General features: G+C 41.9%; 1 protein-coding gene across 2 annotated transcripts in view; it reads right to left on the bottom strand.

Annotated features, from left to right (window-relative positions):
- Window positions 1–3956: 3956 nt before the first annotated feature.
- NEK7 (NIMA related kinase 7) overlaps window positions 3957–20219 on the bottom strand; it is a 100533-nt gene continuing 84270 nt past the window's right edge. Inside the window, exon 9 of one of the 2 annotated variants that reach the window (XM_004699783.2) lies at window positions 3957–6937. In XM_004699783.2, coding sequence (XP_004699840.1) covers window positions 6827–6937 — 111 coding nt within the window. In that variant the 3' untranslated portion in view covers window positions 3957–6826. Of the gene's footprint in view, window positions 6938–16726; window positions 17484–20219 lie in introns of those variants that run through there. The other variant, XM_045298117.1, reaches the window with a different exon arrangement.

Genomic DNA, 20219 nt, shown 5'->3' with positions numbered 1-20219 from the left:
CAAGTGTAGGCCAACTATGAGTCACAATACATGAACTGTTGAGTTGTGCTGAGTAGACTTTTCAGTGACTGGACACGACGTGTACAAACCATGGAGGTTGGTGATAGTGCCAAACTTACAAGAACATCCATTCACAAAGGTAGCACCGTGCCTACCAGATTAATTCAGGTCATAATAAAGCAAAGATGGCATGAAAATAGTAAGTATATGGTAGTCCTGGGGCACCCACTATTCCTTGGGCACCCTCAAGGTAAGAGATCCAAATCATTCTCCAATAATTGCCACTTCTATAAGCGTGTTGGACAATGGTTTGGATCTCACTAAAACATTTATGTGAGACCACAAGGTCAACAGTTACTATAAAGCAAAGAAGGTAAGGGGACAGGGAAACTAGAGTCCTGGGAATGGACCAACTAAACACAATGAAAGAGAATAACAAAAAGTTGGGGAAAATTTAACTAATGTCACTGAGACATGTGTGTGGAAAATGTCAAGTGGGAACCCAATTTGCCGTGTCAACTTGCACTGAACACGTAATAAAATATTGTTCATAAAAGTAAAAAGGGAAAAGGAAGTGCAAGGTCCCTGAGGTAGCTTGATTAGGTGTTCCCTTTAAATCGAAGATGGTTGGTGCCGCAGGAACACAGTAAATAGAGGAGGGAGGCGGAGCCTGGCTTACACATGCACTTTCAGGTCACAATAGTTTGAATTTTATTTAAAATGTAACAGAAAGACATGGGAAGGTCTGAAACAGAGGACATAAAGAGATATACTTTATGCTTTGAGCTTTTGCTGTTTCATGGAAAACAGATGGGAGAAAAGCAAGAGTGGAGACAGGTAGAGCCATGGGGAGATACAGGTGACAGATGGCGGTGGCTTTAGGCTTGAGCAATGCAAAGGGCAGAGAGAAAACTAGAACTAAGAGGGAAAGTCAAGAAAGTATTGCTACAAAAATCACAGAAACTTGTTAAACAAAAAAAGGTCAACATGTAAAGATAATTGTTTTCAACATAGCTCCGTTTGTGTCTACAGACTTCCGAGGCCCTGTTCCATACCTCGAGCCCGTATCTGAAGACTTCTGCACTTCCCCAGAGAATTGGCATCCTCAAGGGACACAAACTGGGTTCCTATGAAATGTTTGCTGAGATTGGGGGCAAAAGAAGCCTGAAAGAGCAAGATCAGGGCTGTAGGGTCTATGGGATAAGGACTATCAGTGAAATCCTCCCAGGACAGCATTTGCTACCCTTTAAGAATGGGCAGACGCATTCTTAAAACTGCACAGTAATTCCCTTGGTTGTCCTGTTTCCTTGGAGAACATCAATTAAGATCACTTCCTTGGAATCTTACCCCGGCCCCCTCCCCCACCCCCACCCCCCTGCTGCCCCTTCTGCCAAACATAAGGCAGTCTGCCTGGTAACCCAAACCCAACAGTTAAAAAGGGGGCTGTGTATGTGTGGAGCCATCGATGTCTCTTTTCATATCTGCGCATAGGTACATCTAGAAATATGTATGACTATGTCTGAAGATATATGAAGGGGCTTCAAACGTTCAGGGAAACATGGACTTAAAAGATCATGGAATGTGTTCCATGTTCTTTTGGAAGTCCCCTTGGATATAGATTTCCTGGCCTGGCCTTTTGAAGAGACCCAGAGAAATGCCACTCCCCAGGTGTGAGCACATCTACATACCCTCGAATGGGTGATGGCAGAGAAAGAGGGGCACCGGGACATTGTGCTGTACCAGAAAGTGCTTGTTGTTCTGGTTTTGTTTCCCCTTCGAGATACATATTTGTCAAAAAAGATAAAGGGGCCAGCATGTAGAAGATCATTTGTGCATGAAAAAAAAAATGAGTAGAGTATTAACTCACTGATATAGAAATTTTGTGTCCATACTGACATAAAGACTTAGAAATGGAAAAGGGAGACAACTTCTGACAGAATGGCAGTTAATGAAAACAGGAGGAATGACTGGTTTGGAGTGTCCTGTTTGGCACCCAGCAGAGTAAGAATTAAAACAGGCAAGAACGATCGATGATCCGTTGATGGAATGAGTGGTGGTTGACAGTACGTTGGGAAACCTGCTACTACATAGTCTCAGCGTCCTGAAATGTCTGATGCCTCTCCTCCAGATCTGGACTGACACACCATTTCCTTCATCTCTTCCTAGAGTGCTCATCACAAGATCACTGAGCTAGGTGTACTTTTTCTAGGTATTGCTTCCTCCTGGCATCTTACTTCCGAAGAGACACGTTGCTCGACTGTATATGCCGAGTCTCAGGCATGATGATGAGCAATGTGCCCTTGTGGAATGTTGCGTAAGGGCACCTGCTTTCTTCTCTGCTTGCTACCACTCTCCTGCAGTATGCCACGTTCATTTTCCTTGAGAAAACTGAAGTGACCACTGTGTCTGCTAATTTCCCTCTGTCTACCACGGCTCTCACTTTTACCCCAACCTGCTCGCTATCTACACTCTTCCGCTGAAATGGCCCCTCGGGCATTCTGTGACTTCTTCAGTACGTTTAAGGGGCCAAGCTGTGCCCTTATCATGTTAGTGGTGAGGGGAGGCAAGGAATTGTTCATTATTTTAAAAAAGTTTTACCAACTTATGATGGACTTATCATAAAATCCAATAGATGTCTTTGTCAAAAACTAATAACCAAACTCATTGCCATCAGGTCAATTCCGATCTTTGTCACCTCTGGCACTTGCTACCTTGGAGTCGTTCTCCCGATAGAACGTGAGTTCTCAGATGTTGGGTCTCCTCTCTAATCTGCCCTCCTCTCCCTGGAGTTTTCCTGTTTGTGCACCTGTGTCCCACCCCTGCAGTGCTCATCTATACTTCCTGCATGTAACAGTCATTTATTAACACAACGGACTGAAGACCATGAAGGAGGTCTTGTGCCAAGTGTGGAACACCACAGTGGACACAGAACACCTCCTTGTCCTTCAGGGCCTTAGGTCTTCTAGTAGGAAGACAAACTAAGCAAAACCCCACCCGGGCCCTTGTGTGGCTGGCGGGAAAACCCACCCAGGCCAGGCAGACTGTGAGCAGGGTATGCATGGCTCCTAAAAAGTGCAGCGCTGGGAAACGAGTAGGTGTTTGGGGTTTTGTCTTTTGGCTAGCAAACCGGGAAGAATGATTTACAAGGAACTGGGCCGACAGTACTTGAAGTGGACTCAAGAGCAAAGAAAGGACACATCAGGTTTTGCTATGTTGATGTCTGGGCCTTCAGGTGAGGAAGAACTTGGTGCTTTTGAAAAATAATGCTGCATCAGAAAAACCAAAGCAAAGTGGACTGACATACATGCATCTTCTTCTACACTTATGTGAAAAACCACACCCACTGCCATCCAGTCCGTGTGGACTCATAGCAGCCCTACAGGAGAGGGTAGAACGCCCCCTATGAATTTCCGAGACTGTAACTCTTTATGGGAATAGAAAGTCCCATCTTCCTCCCTTGGATTGACTGGTTTCAAACTGTTGACTTTGTGGTTAGCAGCTCACCTTGTAACCTCTATGCCACCAGGGCTTATGGAATCGCTTTGTTTATTAGGCAATCACTGGGGGCCCGGCACTGCACTGTGGCTTTGGAAAATGCATCGTAATTTCATCCTCTTATAGAGTCAAGGAGCCGTATAACTGTCTTATAAATGGGTTAAGTGGAGGACTAGAGAAATCAGATAACTTATTACATGCCTGGAGCCCCTGGGTGGTAAACTGTTACCCACTTAGCTACTAACTTAAATGGTGGAGGCTTGAGTCCATTCAGAGGTACCGAGGAAGAAAGGCCTGGAAATTTACCTCTAAAGAAATCTGCATTGTACTACTCTTAGGTTTCTCCAAAATGGCAGTTAGGGGAATAAATAAGAACTTTGTTAAGTGGTTCAGGGATGCCCACAATGGTGCATTTTAGAAAGGAAGAAGAAAAGAGAAAAAAAGGCCACAGAAACATTGAAAACTTATTGTAGTCATTTATATGTTTACATTTTTTATTTATATTATGATATTGTACAATTTTTCAAGGCTAGTAACAGAATCTTTTTAGTATGTGTATTTAAAGCATAACAAAATAAAGGTATTTCACAAAGACGTCCATATTACAGTACTATTGAAATATGAGGCATAGGATAATTATGCATTTGTGGCTTACAAACATAATACATTCATCTTAGAGGATAAACATTGAATGTGAATAACGTTTGGGTTAAAATAAATATCATGGTAAGTACTAACAGCAACACCTGAAGGATACATGGCCACAGGAGAGGTGCTTTGCAATAGACACAAGGGGAACAGAGAGCAGTCATGAAACAGCTGTGCTGTCGTATTAGGTTGACAATCATCGCACATTGCTGAGCACTTTCATCCTATAGGAATCCACTGTCCCTAAACCTCCCTGTATGGAGCAAAGTCACCCTGCATTCCTCTGGGTAACGGGTATCAATGTCAACGCAAGGTTTAGAATCAGTTGTACCTTGCATTTCACCGTTTGCCAGATCAGTCCACACGTTTCAACGTAATCCAGAAAACATCTATTTATACACAGAAATATAAAGAGAATATTGTATGGGTAATTACACAAATTACAACTCCTCGTCGTCTTCATAATTCTTTGCAATGATCCTCTTCAAAATCGAACCTGGGTTTTTACACAGTGGTTTCGTTATCAGAAAAACCTATGAACACGTACATTAAAAATCCCAAACAAAACGCTTCTATGTCTAGGAAATGATGTGGGGTTTCTTTGATCATGCGATTCTGCCCAGCTATTTCCTTCTAGCAGACAGGCTGATGAAAACGAAAGCTTAAAAGGCATTGGGGGTAGTTAAGCGAATGAATTTTAGATCTATAAAATACGGTCAGGAAAAAAGGAGGGAACCTCTTTGTAGAAAAGACATTTCATCCCAATCAGTTTTACAACATTCAAATGAACACTAATGGTCAACAAAACCAGGAACAATTGTGTTCACACTCCTGGAGACACCCACGTGATGCTCAAGGTAAAGGCCGAGTGTCCCCAGAGCCGGGAACAGAACGCAGTCAGCCATCAGAGAAAGGACCAGCCAGGTTTGCCTCGCCCAGGGTAAAATCCCCTTCAAAAACTATCCATAAGGGATTACAATTATAAAGAAAAAAGATGAATTTACACTTTTTGGCCCTTTATATCAAAGATGTAAAGATGGCAAATGACTTGAAGGTACTCAAATGATTTGTAAAGAAAACACTTCTCTGAAAAAACCAAAATCAGCAGTTCTCTTGGCCTGAGAGGGGGATCGGCATCACGGGTTTCCCTGTTGCTGGGGAAACTGGCCCCCAGGATGGTGCCACCGCATCCTGTAACAGTGACTGCCACACGCCTTTGGCTTCTGTGAGGAACTCGTCCCCTCCCCCCCCTCACTTGAAGAGGCTCAGAATGATGATGCGTCTCCACGACTTCCTCAAACTACAGGAAGCGCCTTCGTCTCTGCCATCTTTGTGCCTGACTACAGTACTTTGCGGAAATGCTTCTCAACAGAGATGTCAATCCCATAAAAAACCTGGCCCGGCGATGACCAATTTTTATTGCTTTACATGTATTCTAATATTATAGTCTTGTCAAGTGAATGGACACTGTATCAGCGTTCATGGTACAGCACCACATACACCCTTGTTTCCTCTCAGACAAGACAAAATGTGCACTCAGACAGGGTGGCCTACATTTTAAGAAGCCGTAGAAGGTTTCCAATTCTGGAACGGTATTGGTATATCAAGTGTCTTTTATAACTGCCTTATGTTCTCAAAAAATCTGCAACATTAATGGATAAATTGGACACACAATATAAATAAGAAAGTAACTTGAAGAATATAAAAAATTTTTCTGAAGGGGATCAATCAGAACTTCAATAAAATCTATGAATAAAAACATATGCTTACACTATAGTGTACAATTATGAATTTAAATGCATTTAAACTTGTAAAGAAATGATAGTACTGCAAGATTACTCAAAGGCATATCCTTTTTTTTCTCTCAAATGTACAAACAGTAATAAAAACACACACACACAAAAGTCTTGGGCAATGTGCAACTTTAAAAAATGACTATCAGACCAGCCAAACAAATCCTTAACCATTTTTTAAATGGATTCATTTATACCGTTTTACTGCAAAGGGAACACCAAAGATATTACAACAGAAACAAGCAGCTCTTCAGTGTCTGACTCACATTTTGCCCCCAAACTTTTTCACATTTACCAGTTGCATTCTGAATGTGTAAGCTAAGAATTTTTAAATTTTAAACTCAGTTTATATCTACCATTATCTTAAGAATTACATTAGAAATCTACAATGAGAAGGACTAAAACACATACTTCGAACTTTTGAAAAGAAATCATGATAGTTTACCACTGCATCCATCTCAAATGACCGCCCATAAGGGGAAAGCACACCCATCACATACATGTTCACATACTTTTCCTCAGGCTATGATTCTATTCTGAGGTATGCCACACTGCACGGTCCATATTTGGCACCAAGAGGCTACCTGAACACAATGTCATCAGCAGAAATAGCCAAGTAATGTTAAAAGCCTTTTAGCTGTTAAAGACCATCATGTAGTATACATTCTCCTAGCATGCGATTTGATTCTTCCTAAGTCATCTGGGGTGAGCATGAGGGAGGTTTATCTACACTGGTACAAATGAAGCTTCTCTGAAAAACTGGTTAAGGATTCAAAGCACATCAGCTCTGAAATATTAATCCTAACACCCGGACGGAAATGGGGAGGTATGATTTGCACAAAAAATACTTTAAATTATCTTGGTTAAGCTCATCGCGATCTTCTGCGCGTTTAGCTGCTCGTGGTGCACGCGTGCATCCGCTTTGCCACATCGTACACGTAGGTGATGTCTGGTCGCTTCTCCGGATCCGGGTTGATGCACACATTAACTAGCTGTCGGAGCTGTAAAGAGAGAGGACAACACCACCGCGTGCTTCAGAAAACCATGTCAGTTATTTAAAACAAGAAATTCTGAACGGCTATAGAAAAACAGATTTCTGGTCTATTCTGTAGACTGCAAAAGGGAAAACTGTCGCACATGATTTTATGACTGGTTACAGCTCTAAGAAGTATAGTCATTGGAGAGGATTGAATGTCAAACAAGACATATTCTCACAATCAGAGGCTGTCAAATGGAAGCCAACGTTTTTCAGAGACGTTTTAAGCAGAAAATATGAGCCACTAAAACAATGAGTTTGTAACCACCAGGCTCCAAATGATTGCAGAGGTGCATGCATTTTTAGGACCTGAAAAACACATCAGTCTTGATTTTCAGTTGTAGATTTCATAATTACTTTCCCATGCTGGGTATCTACATGTAAAAAGGGTAATTAGGATAGGTTGCTATCATGTAAACTCATTGCTAACCACATTGTACGAATCTACATGATGACGTTTTCTAAGAGAGAGGGTGCGCCTCTCGAAGAACAGTGCACGCCTAGGGGGGTTATCAATAATATGACTTTAATCCTCCGCTGTGCGAGGTAGTATCAATGTCTTCACTTCACTTATTTGCATCACACACAAAACCCAATCTCAGCAAACTGATAAAAATACCTATCCTGTACAGTTCTAGAATCACTTGGTGGAAGCCAACAGGATTTCAGGCTGAATTCTATTTGCCATCAGTCCACGGAGTGTGCCTTCAAACACCGCATGTGATCTCTCATACACAGTAACCCAAGTCACGGGGATGGACCGTCCATGTCTGCCTCTAAGAATAATTTAGACATCTTGCAAATGTGCATTAGTTCTTTCTGGCCAGCATTCACATAGAATCAAAAAATCAAATTATAGTCATCTATTGATAGCCTTCAACATCTCCCAGAAACTAGTTTTGGACCAGAAGAAATAGACGTGGTGATATAATATATGGGCTAGAATCTGGTGGTTGTGCTGTGGGAAAGGCTGATGCCAGGGGAAAATGTCATTCCAGAAGTCTGCTAGACAAGGGGTCAGCGTTTTGGGAGGAGACAGTCTTGTAGGTGGAAACCAGTTGAGTTAGTTAATTGTGCCAGCCTGGCCGATAATCACATGTGGTGCTGGTTGAAAGGCGGAGGGATAAATGGGTGGTGAAGCCTCGCCTTTCTAGCTCTCGGGTCTCTTGTTTTGTGATGGTTGTATCGGGTGCAGCTGCCTTAGCAGTTCCCTGCTTCAGCTTGCAAGATTGACTTCCTACAAGACATCCCCAAGGAGAAGCCGCATGGATCTATCCCGATGCAGCCCTGGGTGCTGGAGCAGCTGTGTGGAGACCCTTGCCAGTGCTGAGATGCTTACACGTTCACTGACTCAGCTTTCCTCCTGCAGTTGGCATCATTGCCTCTGTTTTGTGAGGTGGAGGACTTTGTGGACTGGTGTTGGGTTAATGGGTTAATGTTGGGCTTGTGGGCTTGGGCAGCATTGGGTTGGGATGTTTTCGTGATGCACCTTTTCTTTACATAAAACTCTCTCTTATACGTGAGTCGCCGTGGATTTGTTTCTCCAATGTACCTAGACGAATACACCAGTCTTGCTGAGGACCCTTATAGCCCTGTGCCCTTAGGTAAGTCGCTGTTTAGAGTTTATTTCTCTATGAAGAAGCTCTCTCAGACAGGCTCCTCTAGCTCCAACCCCTTAAAGTGCCGTATATGCTCGTGTGTAAGCTGAGTTTTTTAGCACATTTTTAATGCGGTTTTTGTAAAGTTAGGTGCCTTGGCTGATATTCGGGTCGGCTTATACTTCAGTATATACAGTATATGATCCTAGTAGAAAGAAGTCCAATTTCCTCATGTTCAGAAGTTCAGCAATGTTGGATTAAAGTGTGACCTGCACTGAGAAGGCCTGAACGTTTCAACACATCTTCTCAGCAAAAGAGCAAAAGAGATTAAAAACCAGTAAAGGGGTACAGTATACACAGTCATTTTTTAACAGTGATCTAAGAGAAATTTATGTAAAAAAGAGGCTGGCATTTCACCAATGAATAAAATTTAAGCCCTACATTTTTAACATGCAATAGGAAAGGAAAAAAACCACCAGGGTAAGTATTTATGGTGATATTTATGTTAAAAAGAAAAATGTGTTTTAATAAGCCACACAGCTGTCATATATATTGTTAGGAACAAAAAATGATAAAGGACAATGGTGAGAAAGGATGACCATATGGTGACTGAGATGCCATGCCTTCTTAATGTGCTACTCCCGGTGCAGAAGATGACAGGCTTTCTGATTCAAAGTGGCCCATCTATTCCACGTCAGCTCACAGGATATTGATCTTGATGCATTTCATTATATCTTTGAGTACTTCCAATTTAACTAGACTCATACTTCAGACAGTCCACAGTCTAAGTCTTAAGGGATGTTGATAGAGGTGTCATCACAAATTTGAGTCTTGCCACATCAACAAATGACGGTGCTGAAAGCTTTACTTCATCTACGTCGCTGAGCCTGGCTCTATTTTGAACAGGCAGCTCCTCCCCAGGAATATTTTGAGAGCCTACAAGCCTGACGGACTCCTCTCCTAACACCAGCTCAGACAAGGTCCCACCGGTATTCATCAGGTGTCACTGGTCCTCTCGTCCACCGCCTGGCCACGCCCCCACCATAAGTAGGTAGCCAGGTCTTGCTTTAGAGTGTCTTAGTCTAGAAATTCCTCTGAAACTTGTTTACATAGATGACCACTGGTATTGAATTTGAAATACCAGCGGAATTAACTTCCCGCACCACAAGTACAGCGCCTAACATCACAGCATCACCGGAGTACGGCAAACTGACAAACACGGGGTGGCTATTCAGCTTAGGATTCCTCAGTATTCTGCGGCAACACAGTCACACTTATCTATAGCTGTGCTTTCTCATTTCCATGCTTCTAGTATCAGAAAAAGAGTATTCTTTCTTCTGTTTTCGATTCCACCACGGGGTTTTCTTTCACTATCTGAAGATTTTTATATCCAGTATCTGGGACAAGTTAGCTCTCAATAAATATGAACGGACTTCAAATGTTTGAGGAAAGACACTATATTGACATCACCTTGAAGACTAAGGTGCACTTGGCCTAAGCCATGGGGTTTTCAGTCTTCTCATATGCACATGAGAGTTGAACAACGCATAAGGAAGACAGGGAAAAAAGATGCATTTGAATGATGGTGTTGGTATAGAATTAAGTATCGTGGATTATCAGAAGAAAACCAAACACAGTTTGAAGTACAGTTCTGTCTTGTTAGAAGTATAGCTCTGCTCAGAGTAACCAAAGACCAGAGAAGACCATATGGGTGGCCCCACTATGAGACACGACGTCCCTCACTGACCCATAGCCCTACAGGGGACAACACTGGAGACACAGTGTGGTAATTGCATCCAATCTGACCCCACCACACCGAGGCTAAACACTAAAGGCATGCAACAGAACAGCAAGGAAGTCCCGAGGGAGTACCAAAATTAGACTTTGGGGCCAGGGCATGGCACCCCATCAGACTTGACCAGAAAAGTGGGTAAAGGGAGCCGTTGGACAGTGCAAGACATGACAAAATAATAGTAATTTATAAATTATCAAGGGTTCATGAGGGCGAGGGGGCAGGAAGGGAGGGAAAAAAGTGAGCTGATATCAAGGGCTCAAGTAGAAACGTTTTGAGAATGGTGATGGCAACAAATGTACAAATATGTTTGACACGATGGATGGATGGATGGATTGTGATAAGCGTTGTACGAGCTCCCAATAAAATGATTTTAAAAATAAATAAATAATAAGAAGTACAGCTAGAATGCTCCTTAGAAGCAAAGGCGGTGAGACTTGGCTTCACATACTTTGGACATGTTACCAGGAGGGGCCAGACCCTGGGCATGGACATCATGTTTGGTAAAGAGTCAGGGAACAATAGGGAGACACTCAATGAGTTGGATTAACACAGTGGCTGCAGCAGTGAGCTCCCATTTAACAATTGTGAGGATGGAGCTGGGCTGGGCCTAACAACAACAACAACAAGATTGCAGGTGAGATCCATTGATCATCCGGGCACACCCGGGAGTTCGAAAGGGAAGTACTATCACTGACAGAAGTGAGTCACACTGGAGGAGTTGCAGTACCTGCAAAGCTCAAAGCTTCCCTTGCTCTCTTGAGGCAAAGGAGGAATGAAGCAAACTCACCACATTGAGTCAATTCCAAGTAACGCAGCCCTATACAGGGCTTCTGAGACCGTAAATCTTTATTAGAAGATTTTACTGTAAATCTCAGCTTTCTCCCAAGGAGCAGCTTTTGTGGGTTTGAACCACTGCCCTTGTAGTGAGAACCCAATGCCTAATCCACAGTGCCACACTACCTAAATAGTTATATTTCAAATCATTACCCCTGTAACAGGATGTGAGTTGGTGCCAGATATTATCTGTGTTCCAAGATACAACTTACTAGGTGTTAACAGGACATATCAGTTATAAGGCGGTTATAAGAGCAATTGAGAAAGTGACATCTCTGGGTTCCTAATTCCACTCAGAGGATGGTCTGGCTTCACCTGGGGAACCTGCTGTCATTGTGTTCCCTGCTTATGCCAAACAGCCAAACAATTCCAGCATCCCAGGTCTTGGTCAAGAGCATACAACTTTGAACTGTGGGACACAGGGCTCCCATCAAACTCTTACTAAGAGAATTAAAGTTCAGGGAGCACACTAGAAGGGGCAGAATTCATCTTTCCTTCTTTGGATAACTGATGTCCTACCCTTTTAATTAAATTAGATGGCCAGAAGCACATTCGTTTATCCCACTACTAAATCACCATTCCAAAAGGTGTCCTCCTGTCTGCTGCTGACTTTCAAGGACATCGTGGAGATGTTGCTGTGACCGTTGAGGACACTGCTTGGTAACATTACTCTCGTATTTCTACGTGCGCTATTTCTTTCCTAATTTAGTGCGAAGGGGACATTTTTCCTTCCTCAAAGGACTACTGCTTCCTCTTTAAAGACAGAAAACATTTCCTCACTATATTTTCCTTTGTTTGGAGTCAGAAAGGAAGCAAGGACCACATGAGAAGTCCGAACCTACAACTCTGCTGGCCATTAGGATGAGGTATAGGAGGTGGGCTTCAAACATGGGGAGGAAAAGCCCAGAATCTTTTCAGCCCATTTCCCCCAGGGATTTTTTGAAGCTGTCTTATATTTACATCTCCATCTAGTTTTGGTTTTGCATTTGTACGTCTATATCTGTATCTATATATCTCTATCTAAGAAGGGCACTGTGCTTGGTAAAGTGGAGAGGCACTGAAAAAGAGGAAGTCCCCATCAAGATGGAGGGACATAGTGGCTTAATACATTCAAACAGGAGAACACCTGGGAGGATGGCATAGGATGGGTCAGGGTTTGTTCTGTTGTGCACAGGGTCACTGTGAATTAGAACCAACTCAATGGCACCTCACAACAATGACGACAACAACAACATCTATCCTAATAATCTGTAGGTCATATAGTTTGTTTTAAATTTTATGCTCTTTGGAAAGGGAGGTATTAAAAATTATATGAAAGGTTTCTTCACCACATTTGCTTGGGCACCCATTGTCTTCAGCAACTTCAGGTGCTATATCTTTTGGTAGCCGGGCACCATCAGCTTAATCGACTTGTCGGGCAAAGGCAGATCAATTCAATACTCTTTTGGCATAGCAAAGAGGGCCAAAAAAAAAAAAAATCATCGGAAAACAAATGTTTTGAGAATGATGATGGCAACAAATGTACAAATGTGCTTGACACAATGGATATATGTATGGATTGTGATAAGAGTTGTACGAGCCCCCAATAAAATGATTTTTAGAAAATAAATAAAGAGCAAAGAGAGTAAATACACACCCACAAAGAAAAAAAATCACACTAAATAACTGACTTTGTGTTCAGAGCAGCTGTGGGCTAAGCTTGATGACGGTAACTTTCATGATTCGGTTGAGCATATCCACATGCATTCTTACAGAATAGGAAGAAATAATTGCTTATCATGCCAGATAATAATTTGCTACCCAAATAAAATCTCTCTCCTTTTAAGGTATGCGAAAGTGTAGCATCACACAGCCAAAAAGCAGACCCACTGCCACTGAGTCCAATCTGATTCATAGTGACCCTCTGGGCCTGAGGCCCACTTCGCCTTAGAGTTTCTGAGACTAACTATTTACAGGAACGGACCACTTCATCTTCTTCGTACAAATCACGTGCAAGTCCACGGCCATCAGGTTGATTCTGAGTCATCACCCTGTCCTCATGAGTAGGAGGAGCACATAGTGCCGACATATTACCAACCAGGAATAGCATTAAGAGACAGGGGAAAGGGTTTTTAATCCATCAGTTAGAAGAAGAGAAAAACCCTTGCCTTTTCCTGATATTCTCTAATTGTGGAGTTGCTAAATAAGTACGCATATGAGATTGAGCTGCTTACTGTGAGTGCGTTTTTTTGCGGTTGGAGGCCACGTGACTTAGATGGAGATGCTCCACGGAATCTTTAATTGGATTTTCTAAGGTGCTGGGGGACAACTGGAACAAACCTTCTGAACATTTCATATAACTGCAGCTTCAACTAAAAGCTATTTCCAGGGGGTGAAACAGACAGAGAACTACTTCCTAAAAGCTAATGTTTCTTGAGTATTCACAGCAGAGATGAGCCCTGCTGGAGCAATGGGTTAAATTACGTAGTGCTGCTAATGGCAAGGTTGGTGGTTCAAACCTACCAACTGTTCTGTGAGAGAATACTCAGGTTGCCCGCTCCAGGAAAGATCTACAATGCCTCCGAGACCTCGGACATGGCCGCTGGAAGAGACGCCACAGCAGCGGGGAGGTCTTTAAACAATCTTACATTTAAACTCTGCATCAGGCACATTCTGTGTATTTTCACATGATGCCATCTACTCACTCTTAACAGCTCCATGGGCTGAATATTATTACCACAAATATCCCAGAGGAGTGGCTTCCTTAAGGTCAGAAGGGTGATATGGACCAGAGCCTGGATGTGAATTGGAGGCCGGGCTTTGGTGGGCCGGCACATGGGTAGGCAGGCCCAGGAACAAACAGCCTGCCTGCATCTGCTGGACCCCCCATGGCCACCTCTGCTCACCTTCCAGATAGACATGCAGAGTTATTAGGTTGTCTGATTCGAAAGGAATATTACCTCTGACCCCAGTTCATCTGGTTTCTAAAAATCCATGGGTCTGGATTCTAACAATGATCAAATAACAAGTAACAACCTACAAGAAAATTCTCTCGAGTTCTGCAAATCTCAAGAGGAGATTTGGCCTACTTCCTCCATGAGGAATGCAGTTGAACAGTGACATCAAAGTCCTAAAAGTGATGACTGTGGAGCCCTACGGAGTACCTACTGCAGCAGTGAGCTCAAACATGGCCCAGGAGCCGACAGTGGTTCTGGTGTACACAGGGCTCCACAGAGTCACTATGAGTCAAGCTGACAATACCTAACAACAGTGTCACGCTTTCAATGCTGTCTCTAATCTGACTCACCCATTAAAGGGACAGTAACTCCCTCCAAATGAATCAAATGGATGTGAATTTGAATATGGGGCAATTTCCTTATATCTGATTATAAAGTTGAGAATTGATGATCCCAAGTTTTCAATCAGCCAGATACATCACAATCAAAGTGATAAAATTAATTTAAGAGAAATCTTACTCCATGGGAGTCTTATAAGAAAGTCCCTACAGACCAGCAGCTCTCAACCTGTGGGTTGCGACCTCTTTGGGGGTCGAACGACACCCCGATTCATAACAGTAGCAAAATTACAATGATGAAGTAGCAACAAAAATAATTTTATGGTTGGGGGGGTGTCACTATAATGTGGGGAACTGTATGAAAGGGTCACGGCATTAGGAAGGTTGAGAACCACTGCTCGAGACCTTCAGGGAAGAGGTAATTAAGAGAAAGATTCTTTGAAATTCCTCACAGTATTTATCCAAGACTTCATGATATTTTAAAGCATCAGGTTATAAACCATGCTCAATGACAAATATGTAGGCATAATAACATTTAAAATCTTAGATAGATATATTCCTGGGAGAACTTGATTTCCATAGTATCAAAAGGCAACCACTCACAAAAAATATTACTTTTCCTTTATTACATCAACTTATAGGGTCAATTTCAAAGTCAGTGGACATTATAATATCAAAAATTAAAACTAAAATCAATAAACAGACAATCCAAGGTTACACCTTGAAAACATCACTTGCTGTTTGCATTGCTTCACACAGTGCTAAGAAATGTGTACTTTGTTGCCTTTATAGCAAATTTTTTTATACAACATGGTAAAAATAAAGGTCTTAAAACCTTTAAAAATCAGAAAAGGGAAAAAAGAACTTTAATTCAAGCATTTCAAAGCAATGTAGAAAGCACTGCAGGAACATTTCAACGAGAAAAGTCATATAGAATAAAATTCAGATGGCTCTCTCCCTATATAGAACATATTTCTAACAGATAATGAAACTCTAAACCATGTAGAATTAATGTTTGTTTTCAATGACGTGGAAAAATACGAATGTATTTTCATCTATGTATTTTAAAGGAAGTATTAAAGCAGACAGGTCGATAGAAGCAATATTCAAAGGAGTAGCGCGCTAACAGTCATTGTTGTCAGGGTGATAACCCAATTACACATCAAGTTCTGTCACGTACAAGTAATAACAATAGGGCGCTTTGTACATGATAGCTTTAGGTCACTAACACAATCCTCAATAGAATAATGAAGCCCGGTGTTATTGGTACTGTTTCTTTTTCACCCCCATCTTAATCCCTCTGAGACCAATTATGTTATAGCAGCCTCCCAGATATCCCCAATTTCCATCTACCCAAGGACACATTTTAGCACCCTAATGTGGGTCTAAACCACTAAACTACCCTCGATTTCTGAGCTTTAGATGTTTATACAAAATGATTAGGTGTATCCAACACGTACACCAAAGTCTGGCTAGTGATAGGCTTAGGGGTAGAGGGAAAGTGGAGGTAAAAGTAATGTTGGACAGCTCTCAGGAAATGTAATGTGTATGGTGCACAACTGGGGATCGTCCGGTGTCTGGAACAGAGTGGAAGACTTACAGAGCAGGTTGACGGATTCCCACACACTCTGTGAAATGCAGGACACTGTTCGGGAGTCCCTTCCTCCGGGAACAAGTCCCCAGTGTCACTTCATAAGCACAGCTGGACAAAGGACAAACTGCTTACATATGTTGTTTAAAAGTGCGGGTGTGGGGGAGCATTCAGGCTTGAAGATGTAACTTTATAAGGCAACTTTTACTGAGGTCAATAGATGCCCAAAATGATAAGGACAGCAACCTCACTGAAACCACTTTTAGGAGAGAAAATGACATGATAGTAATCATTTGAAATTATGTTTAACATTATTAAACACATTTTACTATATTTTACAGTCAAATATTCCCTCTCTCAATATTTGATTATCTAGTGACCAAAATAAAAAACCAAACTCACTGCCAATGAGTTGATTCTTATTCATAGCTTTACCCAAAAGGGCATTTCTACTCAGTCCTAGAGGGTTGCTATGAGATGTATAGTTACCGGGATATGTGTGTGTGTGCATTTATCTATATGTATATATACACACAAAAATATATATCTTTAAACACTATACATAAGCAATATGTATGTATACAAAATATATGTCTTTAAACATTATTTGTCCTCAATGTGTCTCTCACTGACATATTCCAGAGATGATGCATTATGAAGAATATTATAGCACCAATACAAATAATGTTGGTTAATCTCCAGTAACAACTTCAGAGAATTCCTGTATCTTCACGTAAGAGGAGTGGAAGCAGAGGGGGAGAGAGGCTTTTTCTTCTTTCTTTCTTGGCTCTTCCAGAAATAGTTTAATGGTATAGCCAGCCAGTGCTTTCCCTTCACCCAAATGTATACACATTTCCAGCATCGTTGTTTTTGCTCTTGGGACAAAAATAATTTTTGAAAAGTAGATAAATTTAGGGTGTTCAAATAAATAAATAAATAAATTTTGTTTAAATTAGGAAGACATGTAAAAATAATCTGTACCTGACACTGTCATCTTATTAATCTCTTATTTAGATAAAACAACCATTTTATGACCCAAAACAGCACTCATGTTTTTTGTTAATTGGCGCAACTTTCTTAAAAACTGCTTTGCACAGACTCTGATTTTCAAAATAACCCAGAGATGTCTGTCCATACCAGGTCTGGAACACAGCAGGTATGTTTTTGAAGTTCAGCATTTCCTTTGCCTTAATGTGGACCCTGTGGAAAGTACTGGGACAAGCTTTCTCACTTCTTTAGTAGAAGCCACCCTGGGCATCTCCCTCGAAGGACATGCCGTAGTTTTTATGTATTCTCAGCATCAGACCGATCCGCGTCTTCAGCAAACTGGTTCCTCATTCTTTCCGTTCCAGCTCACACGGGTCACGAGTTGCCCAAGCCAGCAGAGTGCTCAGAGCAAATGCCTGATCTTGCCTCTCCCTTCAGGAAAAGGAGATTCCAGATAAGCATGGTGGACAAAAGGTAAGAATAAAGGTGAGAAAAATAAGGAGCTGCTAAGTCACAAAATGCTCACTCAAAAATACCCCCGAGAGTTGACTCCAGTGGCGTGTGGTCTTGTAGCTGGAACGTAGGGTGCTGGCAGGCTTGAGGCACCCTGGAGCCGGGTATCTGCTTACCACTATCTGGGCTTTATTAGTTCAAATGTAAAAAGGGAGCAATGCCACTGCCCTTCTTCCTGTAATAGGGATTTTGTGATATGGATTAATGAAAATGCACGGATTTTAATGCACTGGCTTACTCCACACGAAATGTGTTTTAAATTGGCTTACTCCACACAAAATGTGTTTTAAATGGACTACGTGAACACTGGATCGCAGTACACAAATTCTCTCAGTAATACATTTGCCTTACCTCATTAGGGTGCCTTCATGGATAACTCTGTTGCTCTGCCATCAAGTCCCTGCCAACTCATATTGATCCTGGAGGACCCAGTGGAACTGTCCCTGTGAGTTTCTGAGACTGTAACTCTTCATGAGTAGAGAACCCTGCTTTTTCAGGGAATCTGTTGGGCCAGTTACATTCAAGGCAGAGTTCCACTTAGAGGTAGTGGTGACTATTTTCTGGAATTCCAAAAGGGTAATCTTGATAGACTGTCCCCAAAGGACCTAGGCCAATCACTGAAGGAGTATTAAAAATGAGTTTTTCAAGAAAATTCAAACAGCACTGATGAGAAAAAGGCCAGGAAAGTTGTACCAAGGAATTGCTTTCCATCAGGGCAATGCATCACCTGCTACTTCCTGGAGGAGGCAGGCTCTCTGATAGGAACTTCAATGGGCAACCAAACTCCATCTAGCCAGTGGCCCTGATCTCGCCTCTTTAGACTCCTTTCTGTACCCCTAACTCAAAGAACATTTCAAGGAAGATACCTTGCATCCCTTGAGGTGCCGAAACTGATGTTCTGATGCAGTGTAAATGCAAAGGGGAAAAATGATTGGGGGAAAGATTAGAGAGATAGAAATATTGTCTTTGGAAGTACGGAAGATGTGTCCAGAAACAACAGCTCTTCATTGGGGTAGTTTTGTTTAATAGAGGTTTTTCAGTGATTTGTAGCAGTAATTTTTTATTTACTCACCTACCACAAGTTTAAATGACCACTAGGCTTCAATTCAATCAATTCAGATCAACAAACACCACTACGCTAGCACAATCCACCTCATTAAAAAAGGTTTTATTCACTTCTGCAGTGTTTTATAGATGCTTATGTTTCTTTTTTCACTCAGAGCATTGTTTTTTTCTTCAGTATCTTGTGTCTTAGGTGGACTTTTACACAGCAAACTAGATTCCCATTCATACACAAAGACTTCCGTGACACTGATTACAATCCCCATAAGTGTCAGCAAGTTCGTCATTTCTACCCTGCCTGCCTCATTTCCGTCCTTCAGTTTTCCTACTCTCCCTTCTTGCCTTTTTCTCATCTTTGTTTTTGTATAAACATTGACCCTTTGGCCTCATGTATCTGATTGTTTAAAGGAGCATATTTCCTCGGGTGTTACTGTTTAGTAGTGGTTATGAGTTGGGCGGCTAACTGCAAGGTCAGCAGTTTGAAACCACCAGCCACTGGAGAATGAGACCTTTCTACTCCTGTAGTCTTGGAAACACGGGGGTGGGGGTGGGGGTAGGGGGTGTTCCGCCCTGTCCTACAGAGTGAGTATGACTCAGAATCTACTCAATGGCAATGAGTTAGGGGTTTTGGGGGGGTATATTTTGGCTAAAAGGTAACTGTTGGGAGTGGCTTCAGGTCCAGGTTAAAAAGCTGTCTTAGAATGAAAGTCTCAGAGGCTTCCTAGTCTGGTCAGTCAAGTCTGGTCCTTTGTATGAATTTGGATTTTGTTCTACATCTTTCTCTCATTCTAAGTAGTACCTGCTATGTTGCTCCTGGTAAGGATGGTAGGGTTTGGAGCAGGGCACCATCTCGTTCCTCTGCCCTCAGGCTAAAAGAGCCCATGCTTCATGTGGACTATTAGCCGTATGGATTAACTTCTTCCTGGAGTTTTTCCTGCACTCTCCTTTGCTCTCAGTGGAAAGAGACTAATATCTCTGATAGCCATTCACAAGCTTTTAAGGCCCCGGATGCTACTCCCCAAACTAGGATATAGCACAGCATCTTTATAAATGATGTCAATTACTCTAATTATCCCACAAGACCACTAACCTGAGCCTTCAAACCTAGTAAATCAATCTAATGAGGTATTTGGGTATGTCTAAGAAGTATTTGTAACTGTGCCCCCATGTGCTTTATTGCATACATGAATATGTAGAGACCTACTGATATATGTATATACATATGTCTACAAATATACCTAGATATGCATGTTCATGTATTTCCATATAATTTCCCACATCCATATAGCACACATAACTACCTATGTAAACAATTACATAATTTTTTGCTTGCTATTACAGTTGTGGAAAAATTATGTATTTACACTATTTGATGTAGTTGTCCTTTATTCCTTCATAGATTTCAGTGACATTTACTTTGTTCAAATTGTTCTGAAATCCCTCATACAGTGTATCAATTTTCCCAGCACCAGGATTGCCATACACCTAGGAGCCCTGGCCATACAGAGAGCTAAGCACTGGGACACAGATTGTGAGGTCAGTGGTGCAAACCCACCAGGGACATGAGAAAGCGGAGGCCTTCCACTCCTGTAA

The sequence above is a fragment of the Echinops telfairi genome, unplaced genomic scaffold (genome assembly GCF_000313985.2).
Source record: "Echinops telfairi isolate 266 unplaced genomic scaffold, ASM31398v2 ScPeMD7_7424;HRSCAF=8462, whole genome shotgun sequence".
Classification (NCBI taxonomy): Eukaryota; Metazoa; Chordata; class Mammalia; order Afrosoricida; family Tenrecidae; genus Echinops; species Echinops telfairi.
Note: the sequence above shows the minus strand (reverse complement) of the source record. Positions and strands in the feature narration are given on the sequence as shown.